General features: G+C 45.7%; 1 protein-coding gene across 1 annotated transcript in view; it reads right to left on the reverse strand.

Annotated features, from left to right (window-relative positions):
- Nucleotides 1-2609: 2609 nt before the first annotated feature.
- The window catches only part of BAG2 (BAG cochaperone 2), a 28651-nt gene continuing 16202 nt past the window's right edge, over nt 2610-15058 (reverse strand). Inside the window, exons 2-3 of the mRNA XM_075340268.1 lie at nt 9546-9655; nt 2610-6040 (exon numbers count right to left, since the gene is read on the reverse strand). Of these exons, the coding sequence (XP_075196383.1) occupies nt 5649-6040; nt 9546-9655 (502 nt within the window). The 3' untranslated portion in view covers nt 2610-5648. The remainder of the gene's footprint in view (nt 6041-9545; nt 9656-15058) is intronic.

The raw sequence follows: 15058 nt of genomic DNA on the forward strand, positions 1-15058 counted from the left end.
GCAGCATGTTTTGGATCACACACACCTATACAAGTCTGTGGGTGCATGTGAAACATCGGACTGTACTCGGATGTCATCCATTTGAGACAGGCAATGGAGTAGATGGAGAAATTAAGCTCTCCATCTTTTCCACACCTCTGATCCGATTCTCACATGTGAGAGAATCAGAATACAATAAAATGACACTGGTCACACTTGGATCAGAGTTTATACTGCTATATACTGGTGTGACCTCAGCCATATATAGATGCTCTGAAGATTCCTTCCCTCACACACTGGAATTCTATATCTATCATTACTAGGATTTGCCCCATGCCATAAACATCAATTTATATATTGCTATTTTGAAACATTTTGCAATCTGTAAATTTATAATGATATAGTCTGAGAAAGGGAATACACCACAGATCCCGAGATACAGACCCGATGGGCGGTATAACGTGTAATGACACCCTCTTGATAATAAAACATTAATTTTTATTCACATTTTTGTTAAATTAAAAAAAACAAAAACAAGTAACCACTAGAGGGCCACATGCAATGTGATAACAAGCTATTTTTTAAATAGCGCACAATATAAGGTATGTAGTGCTGAATCGTTGTCAGAATTAGATAATGCAGGTCTATATACAATCCTTATTAGCTTATATGGGGGTGTAAAAAATCCCACCAACACGGTTATTAGTAACAGACCTGAGTACAACAAATAACCCTATAACCAGTAAAAGTAGTAGCAGACTATAGTGCTAGTACACTAAAAAAAGTGCCAGTGCTAGTAGTAGCAAACTATAGTTTGGGAGGTCTAAATAGATACAAAAAGGTGCTGGTACAACCCTTGTTAAATTAGTCCAGTAGACGGAAAATAATTGGGATAAAGGGTTGAGGAATAGCCCAAATAAAACAAAAAAAATAACTACTGGACTAATTTAACAAGGGTTGTACTAGTGTGACATCACTGGACTATCAGGTCATTACAGGGTATTGCACAATCTTCCCTTCCGTGCAGTATCCACCTCCTTCTTGGTTTTGGGTCCCTACCCATATGGTGTTGCCTACATCAGCTAATCAAATCCTAGATACACCCTGCACCACACCCACCCAACACATCAGTGGACGGCTTGAGTGGAATAGAGTCGCATGCCTGGGGGGTTGGGAAGGAGAGGCCAGGGGTGTCAGAAGGAGAGAGTTGGGTCTAAGAAGTGAAAGTGAGAGGTCAGGAGCAGGGCTCCAGGGAAGTAATCTAGGTGACAGACGGTGGTCTGGGCCTAGAGGAGCTGGACCTCCGGTCGCAGGGGATCGTGGCAAGGGGCACGGACCTGTCGAGGAGGACAGCCGGCGGCCTTGCACCATCACCGGGCTGGGACCAGGGCATGACGGGGTATGTGGACCCTAGGTCGGGGAGTAGCTTCAGGCAACCCGATAATTTCCGCAGGCAGAACGGAGCCTTCAAGAGCTGTTCCCACCCACTCCAAAATCGGGGTGCTAGCGCAACGAGGGGGATAGGACTTTCCATTCAAAATGGTCCAGAAACTCACAAGCGTGAACCCTGAGAGCAAGCTCCCACACTTAGCCATAGTGGGGATCCGGACCCGGCAAGTTTCCCACTACTGGAACCACCAAAGAAGTAAACTTAGTGCCAGGAGGCAGGTCATGGATCACTAGGCAGCACCATTAGGAACGGGACCCGAACTAAGCTCCCCTCAGCGGCAGCGGTATCCAGAACTTTGGTTTATCCAGTTGTCGGTGTTAGCTTAATGGACTAAGTGAGTACGCAAGTGACCTCTTTTGCATCCAACGGCACTCCCCCACACCATAAACGAGTCCTGGGGTATTCCCCCTACCCGTGGAGGGTCACAACACCTGGCTGCCCCGTTCCATCATCCATCTTCAGCGGTGGTACTCCTAGTTACCACAAACCACGGGTCACGAACTCTAATACATCCCCTGTAAATACCCCCCTTCATTTGAATGGCCGTGCAACCCCCGGGTCCGGAGACCCTCGAGCCACCACGAATCCGGATCCGAGCAGCTCAGCTGCTGCCACGGGGCGGCACACTAGCACTTTTTTCTATCTATTTACACCTCCCAAATTACCACTATTCACTATAGTGTGCTACTACTTTTATTGGTTATAGGGTTATTTGTTGTACTCAGGTCTGTTACTAATAATGGTGTTGATGGGATTTTTTACACCTCCATATAAGCTAATAAGGATTGTATGTAGACCTGCTTTATCTAATTCTGACAACGATTCAGCACTACATGCCTTATATTGTGCGCCATTTAAAAACTATCTTGTTATCACACTGGCTGTGGTCCTCTAGCAGTTACTTTCTTTTTTTATCTTTGAATTATTTTAAGGAATCTTCAATAAAAATTTATGTTTTATCACCAAGAGGGTGTCATTGTGCATTATTCCTCCCTTCGGTTCTGTCCCTCGTGATCTGTGGTGTATTATGTATCTTGTGCATTCTCCACTGTGACAAGATTGGTCAGTTTAAGGATTGCTGTGTACATAGAAGACTGATGAAGGGGCAGTATTTCTCAAAAAATAAACCCCCAAAAAGTGTTTTGTGTGTTTTTAAAAAAAAAAACAACAAACAAATACATTGAGATCATTTTTTTTATTTAGTACAGGAGTACATTATATAGAATCAGAGTTACGTTCTGTAATTTTCATAGAACAGTCTCTAAATGTTTTATGTGAAATAAAATGGCAAAATATCTATGCCAAAATTGTAGAAATCCTTATAAAAATGTTGTGTAAAGCTATTACTAGTGTAGTTCTCAAATTATATAATAAAAAAAAGAGATATGCCACAAAAAATGAAACAGTGCTGCATAGTCACAAATTACAAGCGTCCCTGAGTCAGGTCAGAAAGGTGGCCCTAAAAAGCTCTTCAGTGTTCGTTATATCAGATCCTGTGACTTCTATAAGGGATCTTGTACCAGGACATGTTTGACAGCCTCAGCTCGAAGGCAAGATTCAGACGGGCTATGTAACTGACAGTTTTTCTATGAAACTAATTGACCCCTATTATATGAAAAAGGGGAGGGGGGATAGAAAAAAAACCTTTTCTCTTGCACTGTAAACATTTGAAATCGCTGACACCAAAGATAACATTGACTTAGCCGATATTTTCACAACGGTCCTTACATGATGATAGTAATAAACAATTATCTGCCTTATTCAGTCCATAAATACCTGTTTTATATCATACAGTATAGAGATGATCGAATACCACACATATTAGACTTTGCGAATATTCGCCGAATAGATCGATGCTATTCGAGAATATTCAATGCGCAATGTAAGTCTATGGGAAACCCGAATAACAACTATTCGGGCTTCCCATAGACTTACATTGCGCATCGAATATTCGCATAGAGGCAACCCATTAGTCTGATATTCACGAAGCCGAATATTTGTGGTATTCGATCATCCCTAATCATACACTTTACCAATTACTGTAAGGTTTGAAGCTAAAATCTCCAGAATGTATTTGTAAAATATGTACATAATGTCTTGTGTATTATTGTAGCTGAGATATATTGCTGAGTGCACATAAAGTGTCAAAGGAATTAAACCGCTGTCAGGAGCTACTCCCCTTTTCCTAAGAAAAGAATTAAGTGGAGACCATTTACATGAACAGCTCTTATAATAATACATGGACGTCTCAAATCTTCTCAGCATCTCTTCACTTTGGCTCTTATGGGTACTTTGCACGTTGCGACATTGCTACTGTGATCTCGCCGGGGTCAAATCAAAAGTGACGCACATCCGGCGCCGGTAACGACGTTGCAACGTGTAAAGCCTAGAAGCACCGATAAATGTTCGCAAAAGCGTCGAAAATCGGTGATCTGTGTAGTGTCGGTCATTTCCATAATTTCGCTGCAGCGACAGGTACGATGTTGTTCCTCATTCCTGCGGCAGCACACATCGCTGTGTATGAAGCCGCATGAGTGAGAAACATCTCCTTACCTGCGTCCCGCCTGCAATGAGGAAGGAAGTAGATGGGCGGGATGTTTCCGTCCCGCTCATCTCTGCCCCTCCACTTTTATTGGCCGCCTGCCGTGTGACGTCGCTGTGACGCCGCACGACCCGCCCCCTTAGGAAGGAGGCGGGTCGCCGGCCAGAGCGACGTCGCAGGGCAGGTAAGTGCATGTGAAGCTGCCGTAGCGATAATGTTCGCTACGGCAGCTATGACAAGATATCGCATGTGCGACGGGGGCGGGGACTATCGCGCTCAGCATCGCTACAATCGGCTAGCAATGTCACAGCGTGCAAAGTACCCCTTAGAGGTGATTCCCAAGGAGCAGTCCATATATTCTAGAAGAGCATAAAGACAGAAGTTGTCCTGATGGGATAATTTCTGTTCCGATATGCTTAACATCTACATTTTACTCTGAAATGCTGCTGTGCTTAACAAAAAACAAACAAAAAAACCCCAAACAGATGGAGACAAGTGACTATTCTAATAGATATGACAGACTTCTCTTCGTCCGCTCAGATAGTCAGCCCAAAACACACATGCCGGAAGAATATCATCAATCTAGTGGAGCAGGTGGGGAGAAGGTGGCAAGGACCTGCCTCTTGATTCATCACACTGTACCGGACACACTCTTAATTACGTTCTTTCCTGAACACAGCAGCATTTCAGAGTAATGTGGGCGTCACGCGGTACGATCTATCGTGCGATCGCACGAGCGATCGTACCCACCCCTGTCGTTTGTGCGTCACAGGCAAATCGTTGCCCGTGTCACACAAAGTCGTTAAACCGCCGTCACACGTACTTACCTGCTGAGCGACCTCGCTGTGGGCGGCGAACATCCTCTTCCTGAAGGGGGAGGGACGTTTGGCGTCACAGCGACGTCACACAGCCGCCGGCCAATAGAAGCGGAGGGGCGGAGATGAGCGGGACGTAAACATCCCGCCCACCTCCTTCCTTCCGCATAGCCGGCGGGTGCCGCGGGACGCAGATAAGCTGTGTTCATCGTTCCCAGGGTGTCATACGGAGCGATGTGTACTGCCCCGGGTACAACGAGCAACCGGCGCCATGAAAAATAAACGATTTTTTAAAAATAAGCGACGTGTTCACGACTCACGATTTGTGACCAATTCAGCATCGCTCGGAGGTATCACATGAAACGACGTCGCAAACGATGCCGGATGTGCGTCACGAAAACCGTGACCCCGACGATGCATCGCTCGATAGTTCGTCTTGTGTGACACCCGCATAAGACGTACATGTTTAGAAAGCAGGAGCTGATCTCTAATCGTTGATTTCCGTATTCCCTGGAACAGCGGTCCCATAAGGATAAATTCCATTTTTATTCCATTTTAGGATACACACACTGCTGCTCGGGACTGCCCTATAGGAGTCAGAGTGAAGAGCTGCTGAGAAGTAGCAGCATTCCCTCTGGTATTCTCCCCCAGGCATCGTGAAGTCCATCAGCTGACCAGTTACCTTTAAGTGGATAATGACTATAGCCTCCAATACAACTACCTCCTATATGCCGTACATTAGGAGAACAGAGACAAGAATTCTTATTGACATTCAAGCTTCACTTTGATTCTTCCAACCCTTTCCCCTCTACAGTAATGTGAATTATTAACCAAATACGTATCCTCCTGTCTGGCTTTACATTTAGTTGTTATGAGCAACAACTAATTTATGCTTCTGGATCTCCAGCAGTGTGATGGACTTCTCTGACTTGTCAATGTTCCTAATAAGATTTTCGAGTCTTCTTTTAATTTTCTTTTGGTCCTCTATGGCACATCCAATAATGATGGACTGGAACTTCTGATCAATAGGTCCAGGGGGGACATCGGAAGTACAAGCCGCATACAAAGACATCAGCTGCTTCTTTCCACCTTCTAAGTTGTCCATGACTTTCTTCAGAATCTCATCAATAACCAAGGTGGCTTGCTGTAAGGACGAGGCTTGTTGCGTGTTTCTGATGGTTTCTACTGAGACTTCTACAGTCACTGTGCGGCTCATCAGACGTTCTGCAGTTAATGTTAGTTCTTCTCTTTCCCCTTGATAATAAATTGATATCACAGTGAGTGAATGACATAAAATAGCAGCTCAGGAGCTACAATTATATTATTTTAATAAACATATTTACACTTAAAGAAAAACTACTAGATTTTTTCTATAACTGTAACCTGCACAAGTCACACTTTGCACTTCTGTTACACATTGTGTACTTACTTTCAAGTAATTCAGCTTACAGATTACTTTCCTTCAGCCTTTTATTCATCTACTAGAAGGTGGCCCGATTCTACGCATCGGGTATTCTAGAATTTACGTATTGTGTAGTTCATGTATGATTTTTGTTATATATATATATAGATGTTGTTGTCTGTAGTTACCAAGTGTTTGTGTAGGGCGCTGTACATGTTCTGGGTGTTGTCTGGGTGTGACGGGGGGTGAGAGCGGTGTTGTATGTGTGTTGCGTTGTTTGTGGAGCGCTGTGTGTCTGTAGCGTTGTGTGTGTGTTGCGCGGTTTGTGTGTGTGTGGTGTGTTTTGGGGAGAGGTATGTTTTGTGCAATGTGTATGTTGTGCGGTATGTGCGTATATTTGTGTGTGCAGCGTTGTCTGTGTGTGTGGGTGTCTGTGTAGGGCAGTTGTTTGTGGTTCCCAGTGTGTGTGTGTGGTGTGTTGTGCAGTGCGCGCGCGTGTGTGTGTGTTGGGGGGAGGTGTGCACTTCCCATCGTGCTCCATCCCCCATGCAGCGCACTCCCCATCGTGCTCCATCCCCCATGCAGCGCACTCCCCATCGTGCTCCATCCCCTATGCTGCGCACCCCCCATCGTGCTCCATCTCCCATGCTGCGCACTCCCAAACGTGCTCCATCCGCCATGCTGCGCACTCCCAAACGTGCTCCATCCGCCATGCTGCGCACTCCCAAACGTGCTCCATCCGCCATGCTGCGCACTCCCAAACGTGCTCCATCCGCCATACTCCGCACTCCCCATCGTGCTGCATCCCCCATGCTGCGCACTCCCAAACGTGCTCCATCCGCCATGCTGCGCACTCCCAAACGTGCTCCATCCGCCATGCTGCGCACTCCCAAACGTGCTCCATCCGCCATGCTGCGCACTCCCAAATGTGGTCCATCCGCCATGCTGCGCACTCCCAAATGTGCTACATCCGCCATGCTGCGCACTCCCAAACGTGCTCCATCCGCCATGCTGCGCACTCCCAAACGTGGTCCATCCGCCATGCTGCGCACTCCCAAACGTGCTCCATGCGCCATGCTGCGCACTCCCAAACGTGCTCCATCCCCCATGCTGCGCACCCCCCATCGTGCTCCATCCCCCATGCTGCACCAGCATCAGCCTCTCTACCCGCAGCATCAGCCTCTCTGCCCGCATCATCAGCCTCTCTCCTCCCAGCATCAGCCTCTCTACCCGCAGCATCAGCCTCTCTCATCCCAACATCAGCCTCTCTGTCCCCAGCATCAGCCTCTCTGTCCCCAGCATCAGCCTCTCTCATCCCAGCATCAGCCTCTCTCCTCCCAGCATCAGCCTCTCTGTCCCCAGCATCAGCCTCTCTCATCCCAGCATCAGCCTCTCTCCTCCCAGCATCAGCCTCTCTGTCCCCAGCATCAGCCTCTCTCCTCCCAGCATCAGCCTCTCTGTCCCCAGCATCAGCCTCTCTCCTCCCAGCATCAGCCTCTCTCCTCCCAGCATCATCCTCTCTCCTCCCAGCATCAGCCTCTCTCATCCCAGCATCAGCCTCTCTCCTCCCAGCATCAGCCTTTTCTGTCCCCAGCTGATGCCTTTTCGGTCCCCAGCATCAGCCTCTCTCCTCCCAGCCTACCCCAGCCTCAGCCTCCCCCAGCATCAGCCTCTCTTCTCTCAGCCTCCCCATCCCAGCCTTCCCCAGGATCAGCCTCTCTCCTCCCAGCCTCCTCCAGCACGCCGTGCTCCTCTGCCGACACTCACAGATCCGATCGCATACACTCACACACACCCACACACACCCGATCGCATACACTCACACACACCCGATCGCATACACTCACGCACACACACATTGACGATATTGCACATACGCGTTCATGCTCACAACATCCGGAGATACCACATGCTTCTGGCCATGTGATCCTCCGGCAGGTCCTGGAAGCTCACAGCACAATATCGCCGCCGAGAAGCAAGCGATATCCCAGGATGTTGTGAGTATGTGGATGCGATGTGATGTGTGTGTGAGAGTGAGTGTGATCTGATGTGTGTGTGTGTGTGTGTGCTGTTATGTGTGTGCGTGTGTGTATTTTCCGCCGCTGCAGGACCTTGATGCGCTGGTAACTATGCTACCATGGTTACCAGCGTATCTCGTCCCCCGCTCGCACGGGAGCCCACACCAGCATACGCCGGCCAGCCCCAGCAATGCGAGGGTATGTGTCGGCTGGTTTGGCGGCGTACGCTGATGTGGGCTCCCAGGGGTACAGTACTCACCTGGTAGTCGTGGCTCCGTGACCGTGTTGGTTCGGGGAATGCGGGGGGGGCGGGGCCAGAGCTAGCGTGCATTGCGTGAGGGGGCGGGGCGTGGCCGAGTTGCCAATGCCTGCAGAGTGCCGGGGCGAGAGGCCAATCTGTGGGGGGGGCGGAGCCTGGGCGAGCGGCCGGCCAATCCGTGTGGGGGCGCAGCCTGGGCGAGCGGCCAATCCGTGCGGGGGGCGGGGCCATGGCGAGCCCAGCGGCCAATCAGCTTTGTGTCACCGTAAGGACACAATTTTGGAGCAAGACAGACAGACAGACAGACAGACAGATAGACAGAATAAGGCAATTATATATATAGATGCTCTGCAAAACTTAACATCATACAATAACCCACCATTACATGGGCAGCTAGAGCTAGAACCTTCACTGTCTGCTGAGGACACTATTTATTCTTCCCTCTATCGTCTCCTAAATAAGCTACTATCTTATAAATATACAGTCAGGAGGCTAGGACAGGAACTGTATAGTCATCACCAGTAACTGTGATAGGAGTTTCTGCCCCTACTGCCCATTCTTGCGGAAAACGTCTGTGTTACTGCTAGAGATGAGCGAGCACTATCATGCTTGGGCTCTCATGACTCGTTGGACGATCAAACGGGCTTGACTCCTGCATCAAGTATAATGAAAGTCAAAGGGAAACTTGAGCATTTTTCCGGAAGATCTCCAACATTTATTTTGCTGGTAGAAAGCTAATGAGGGAGTCATCCACTCACAAGTAAACATCACAAATCATGATAATCAAAACTGCTCCTTGGGATTTTAGACTATGTGCACCAAAATCATTTTTAACTTTTTATGGTATTATTGCAGTAAAACTAAGCTTTTATTCTGGATTGGGGTAAAATGAAGTTCTCTTTAAGTCTGGATCAGCTGATGATATGGACATTTATAACTGATGAATATAGCTTGTCATAAGTACTGCATTAGCCAAATGATTCTTAACTATTTGAGCAGTTGAATATCTTGCATCTTCACATCCTTCCATTAGTGCTGTCAGAAGATGTGCCCAACCCCCCAGACACTAGTATAGCTTACCATCACTTATGTTCCTCATGTCCTGGCTGTTCTTGACACTGTGAATCATCTCCATTAGAGACTCTCTCTCCAGCTCCAGTGCAGACGCTGAATCCCGCAAGGATTGTACTCTAGAACGAAATAAATTAATTGTTACATGGAATCCTTTAGATCATTTCTAATTATCTTCCCTGAACTTTTATAAAAGGTGGTACATAGAAATATTTCTTAAAGTGGATCTTTTACCAAACTTCACAAGTGAAAGAGCTGATGAGTACAAGTGTATTCACTCTTTGCCCATCCAACGTGACTGACAGCTGCATATTGTACTAAGCAGGAGCAGAGACACCGAGGATCTGTCAATTAGGCTAGGTGGATGTAGTTTCATAAAGGAATAAGAAATCATCTTGATTTTCAACATAAGTACACTAGGCACATCAGGTCTGCAAGATCATTTTAAAATGGTTGTCTACTACTACACAACCCCAGCTCAATACATTCAGGACCCCAAATAAAGTGAAAACAATGTATACCCCTTGTATTGGCGCCGTTCCAGCTATGTCCTGGAGATTGACGTGATCTGTGCCACGTGCAGGGTGTAGCCAATAAGCGTCCACTCGACAGCTGCAGCATTTAGTATTTCATCAGAGCGAACTGAGTTGCAGCCATAGAAGGCCGCTCATTGGCTTCTGCCTTCATGTCACGTCACTCTCAGGAAATATCAGCATCGACATCGGAGATCCAGCGCTACTGCAGGAATTGTGTATACACAGTTTTTATTTCAATTGGGATCCTGAATTGATTAAGTTGGGGTTGTCCAGAAGTGAAACACCCCTTTAATAATGTATGTATCTTGCACTGTGAAATGGTCAGAATAACACACATATTTTGTATAAAAATATGAAGTAAAGTATCCTTTACAAATGAGGTTCTGGTGAGATCTATAACAACTCCTCAGTGGATATAGTTGCCTGCCCGTGATACACCTACAGTTAGCATACTTTGAGAAAAGACATGACAGGTTCAACCGAGAGATGAGAGAGGGTTTGAAAGGTCTAAGTTCTAAGGGGGGCTTTACACGTTGCGACATCGCTTCCGAAATATCATCGGGATCACGTCGTTGAAAATCGGTGATCTGTGTAGCGTAGTTCATTTTCATAATGTCGGGTCGACCGCAGGTACGATGTAGTTTGTTGCTCCTGCGGCAGCACACATCGCTGTGTGTAAACCCGCAGGAGCGACAAACATCTCCTTACCTGCGTCCCGACGGCAATGCGGAAGGGAGAAGGTGTGCGGGATGTTATGTCCCGCTCATCTCCGCCCCTCCGCTTCTATTGGCCGGCCGATTAGTAACGTCACGGTGACGCCGAACGCACCTCCCCCTTGAAGGAGGGATTGTTCGGCGGTCACAGCGAAGTCGCAGAGCAGGTATGTGCGTGTGAAGCTGCCGTAGCGATAATGTTCGCTACGGCAGCAATCACCACATATCGCATGTGCGACGGGGGCGGGTACTATCGCACTCGACATCTCTAGCCGTTGCTAGCGATGTCGCAACATGTAAAGTACCCCTAAGAATGATACAATATGACCTAAGTGGACAGAATGGCCATCCTAATCCCAAATGTTGATCATATTGCACATCTACAATTTTTGGAACTGTTTAGGCTTAGAAAAGAAATAGAAAGCAGAGTACAATGATGCTTTAATATCTGCAATTGAATTCATTATTCCAAGGAAATCTACAGTTTTGGTGCTATGTAACTGAGCTATTAACATCTATGCACTGGTAGAGACACAGACAGAAAAGGGTCCCTGTACAAGAACAGTATCTGAGCCCATTTCAGTGCAATAACTCATAAAAATGCACAATTCCACCTTGTTTGGAGGTAGAAATGGGTCCAGTTACCTATTGGACCCGTGTGTCGCTGCACAGGTTGCAAAAAATCCGATGTCCACCCCTGCATCTATGGACTAGACACAGATTTCACTGACAATCTGCCTCCCGTGCTTATTTGAAAATGAATGAGGACATTACCAGTGTGAAACATGTCATGACTAACAGTCTGTTTTCCTGATCTCACTGTAGAGCTGTGTGTAATTAAAACATAGTACAACAGAGCTGATCTTTCTCTCATTACAAACACATCTGCAGCTTCAGTTCTCTTAGAGTGCTGTTTGCTCTGCTGCCGAGCTGTGCCAGATTACAATAGGCACTTCTTTAGCTACCATTTCACAGGCAGTCAGTGTAGGGAGGAGGGGAATACAACTGGGCTGATAGCACTTTGAGAGGAGAGCTACGACTATAGAGATTTGTAATGTGACAAAGTTCAGCTCTGCTGTACTGTGATAGTTATAATCACACACTTTTATCGAAAAAAGATGAACAGACTGTCAGTCATTATATGTCTCATACTGGTAATGCCCAGGAGGGAAGGCCTGCCATGAGTCACAAGCGCTTGTTCTTGGTGTGAACAGTCAGTCTGTGCTGACAGAGTCCCTTTAATGGGGTAGTTTCATGTTGTCTTCAGAAGGACAACACTCCCCCATCTCTTAGTTTTCTGCTTGCATGTAAATAGTGTGCTCCTGATGGTTGACAGTTAGGCCCAGCCAGCACTGAAGATCCTCTGGCCCAAACTGGGCAGTTTCTGATGTTGCTAGTAGTGAAAGTGTTGGCACCCTTGAAATTGTTTCAGAAAAATAAAGGGTTATTCCCATTTGCAAGATCCTATCCCAATATGTAGTAGGAGTAATAATAAAAATATTAGTAAATACCTACAATTAGAAATGTACATAGTTTTTCTGAAAAGCTATGTCATTTACCTTATGTGCAGGGCATTATACTTAGGCATCCATGGTTACGGTCACAAATATAGGGGCAATTAGTTCCTAGTTGTCGAAGCCATGGATACTTAAGTTACTGCCATGCCTGCCATCAGGTAAGTGACATAGCTTATCAGGAAAACTATACTACATTTCTAATTGGAGGTATTTTCTAATATTATTATCATTACACCTACTACATATTGAGATAGGATCTTGGAGATGGGAGTACTCCTTTTAAGTATTTTACCGAGAAAATGATTGAAATTACACGCTTTGTTATACACGTTTTTATAACTGAGGGACAATAACCATGGGACTCCCCAGGCTGAGAATACCAGCCCTCAGCTGTCAGCTTTATCTTGGCTGGGTATCAGAATTGAGGGGGACCACCAGACACTTTTTAAAATGATTTATTTAAATATTTTTTTAAAAGAAAGCCGCATAGGGTGACAATCATTTTGCTACACAGCCAAGATAAGCGCAAGGCTGGGGGTTGCAGCCTGTAGCCATTTGCTTTATCTGCGCTGGGTATCACAACATGGGGGGCCCCTTCGCCAATTTATTTATTTTTACACCACTTATAGGACAGCATGTGTGATTTCAACCAATCACAGACACTGTCATACAGGGTGGGAGCATGGTCTGACTGCAACCAATCAGAGACGCCGAGATTGCCGGTGGGCGGGGGAAGCAGTGAATATGTATGAGGGTTAATGAGCGGACCTGGAAGCAGTGTGAAAACCGTGTGGAAAGTTGGTAAGTATATCACTGCTGCTGTAATCCCCCTAGCCCTTTCCAGGGCTGTGGAGTCGGTAAGCCAAACCTTCGACTCCGACTCCGAGACTCCAACTCCCACATATATTGCTTATAGTTAAGTGAAAAATGTATTGTAGTACAATGTGAACATCAGACATTTAATAATTTTTATGATACAATAATCAAGATATTTAGATAGAACATAAAATATATTTATTGGAATACTTTACAACACAAAAAACTGTAATAAATTGTAAATTTGTAATACAATATGTAATATACAGTAGATTACATATATATCTTGTGTGTGCATGTATAATTTTATATATATATATATATATATATATATATATATATATATATATATATCTATATATAGCTATATATATATATATATATATATATATATATATATATATAAAAAATTACATGTTGTATTACATATTTACAATTTATTACAGTTTTTTGTGTTCTGAAGTTGTATTCCAATAAATATATTTTATGTTCTATCTAAATATCTTGATTGTTGTATCATAAAACTTATTAAGTGTTGATGTTCACATTGTACTACAATAAATTTTTCACTTAAATATAAGCAATATACTAAATGTTGTTATTTAGTATGTTTTTGTTGAAAACTGTTTTTTGCCACTTACATAGTGTATTACATAGTGTTATATATAAGTGGCAAAAAACAGTTTTCAACAAAAACATACTAAATAACATTTGTGCAGTCTATGAATTTGTTGTAAGAAATAGAATTGCTTCCATCAGATCCTCCTTCGCAGATTACCTCAAATCTGACCTAATAATTTAAGGCTAGAGAACAACCTCTCTACACTAACTTGGGTTGGAGGCAAAGCCGTAACCACATGGGCAACATCTCTAACAATTTCTGGATATAAAGGAATTGCCTCACGCACAGTCAGTTTTGATGAATGGTTGAATTTTTCTATTTCTTTGAGAGCAAGTGAAAAATTTTACTGAAATCTGATCAATCTGCTGCTATAGGAAACGCAGTGAAATCTTTTTCCTTCTGGCAACACTTTGCCTGCTCCATGTCATCCAAATACTTGTCAAAGTTAAACTCCTCATCTGATGAGGTGGAAGATATGGCAGCAGTAGCACTGTCAGGCCCCAAGTCCTCTTGCGCCTGGCAGTCCTGTAGCCACTCATCCTAACTGCTACCTCACTCAAAGCTTCTTTTCCTTTACTAAGCTGTTGATCATCAAGCAGTATATGTGTGAGGGCCGGGGAGGACTGGTAGGACCAGGAGGTGGATCCACTGGACCGAGCACCCCACCTGGAGGGCAGGGTACACTGTAGCTGGAGCAGTAGCGTGGCAGGAACAGGAAGAACCAGGTCAACAGGGTCATGGAGTCCCATAGGACGTTACAGGAACAGGTGCAGGTATCAGGAAGCAAAGACAGGACCAGGTCACTAGGGTCACAGCGTACTTTAAGGCAGTAATACAGGAAACAGGAACAAAAGGACCTGAGCACCTAGCTCGCAAGACAAAGCAAAGAAACACAAGCGATGATCAGGCCCCGCCCACATGGAAAGGCCAGTCTTATATACCCAGCACAGCCTCAGGTCATTTCCTGTTGCAGCAGTGCTGGGCCTATAAGACCAGGTGAGTGGGCGCGGCCCGGTCCTATACAGAGGCATCAGTCAGAGTCAGACTCCTGAGACCTGGAACAGGACTCAGGGGAGCAAGAGCGGGAGCGGCAGGCGTGACCGGTGGACGCATGGACTGGACCAGTGAGCAAGGAGCGGTGGTGCGATGGCGTGACTGGATCAGTGAGCACGGAGCGGTGCCTGGATGGTAAAACAGGCTCACTAGGTAAGGAGCGCTGCTGGGACACCGGGAGCGTGACAGTATGATGACTTAGGTCCACATAAACAGCTGCCAGAAGAATTCTATTTTCCAATAGCTGTGTCTCTCTCCGTTTCAT

This window comes from Anomaloglossus baeobatrachus, chromosome 3, assembly GCF_048569485.1.
Source record: "Anomaloglossus baeobatrachus isolate aAnoBae1 chromosome 3, aAnoBae1.hap1, whole genome shotgun sequence".
In the NCBI taxonomy this organism is placed as follows: domain Eukaryota; kingdom Metazoa; phylum Chordata; class Amphibia; order Anura; family Aromobatidae; genus Anomaloglossus; species Anomaloglossus baeobatrachus.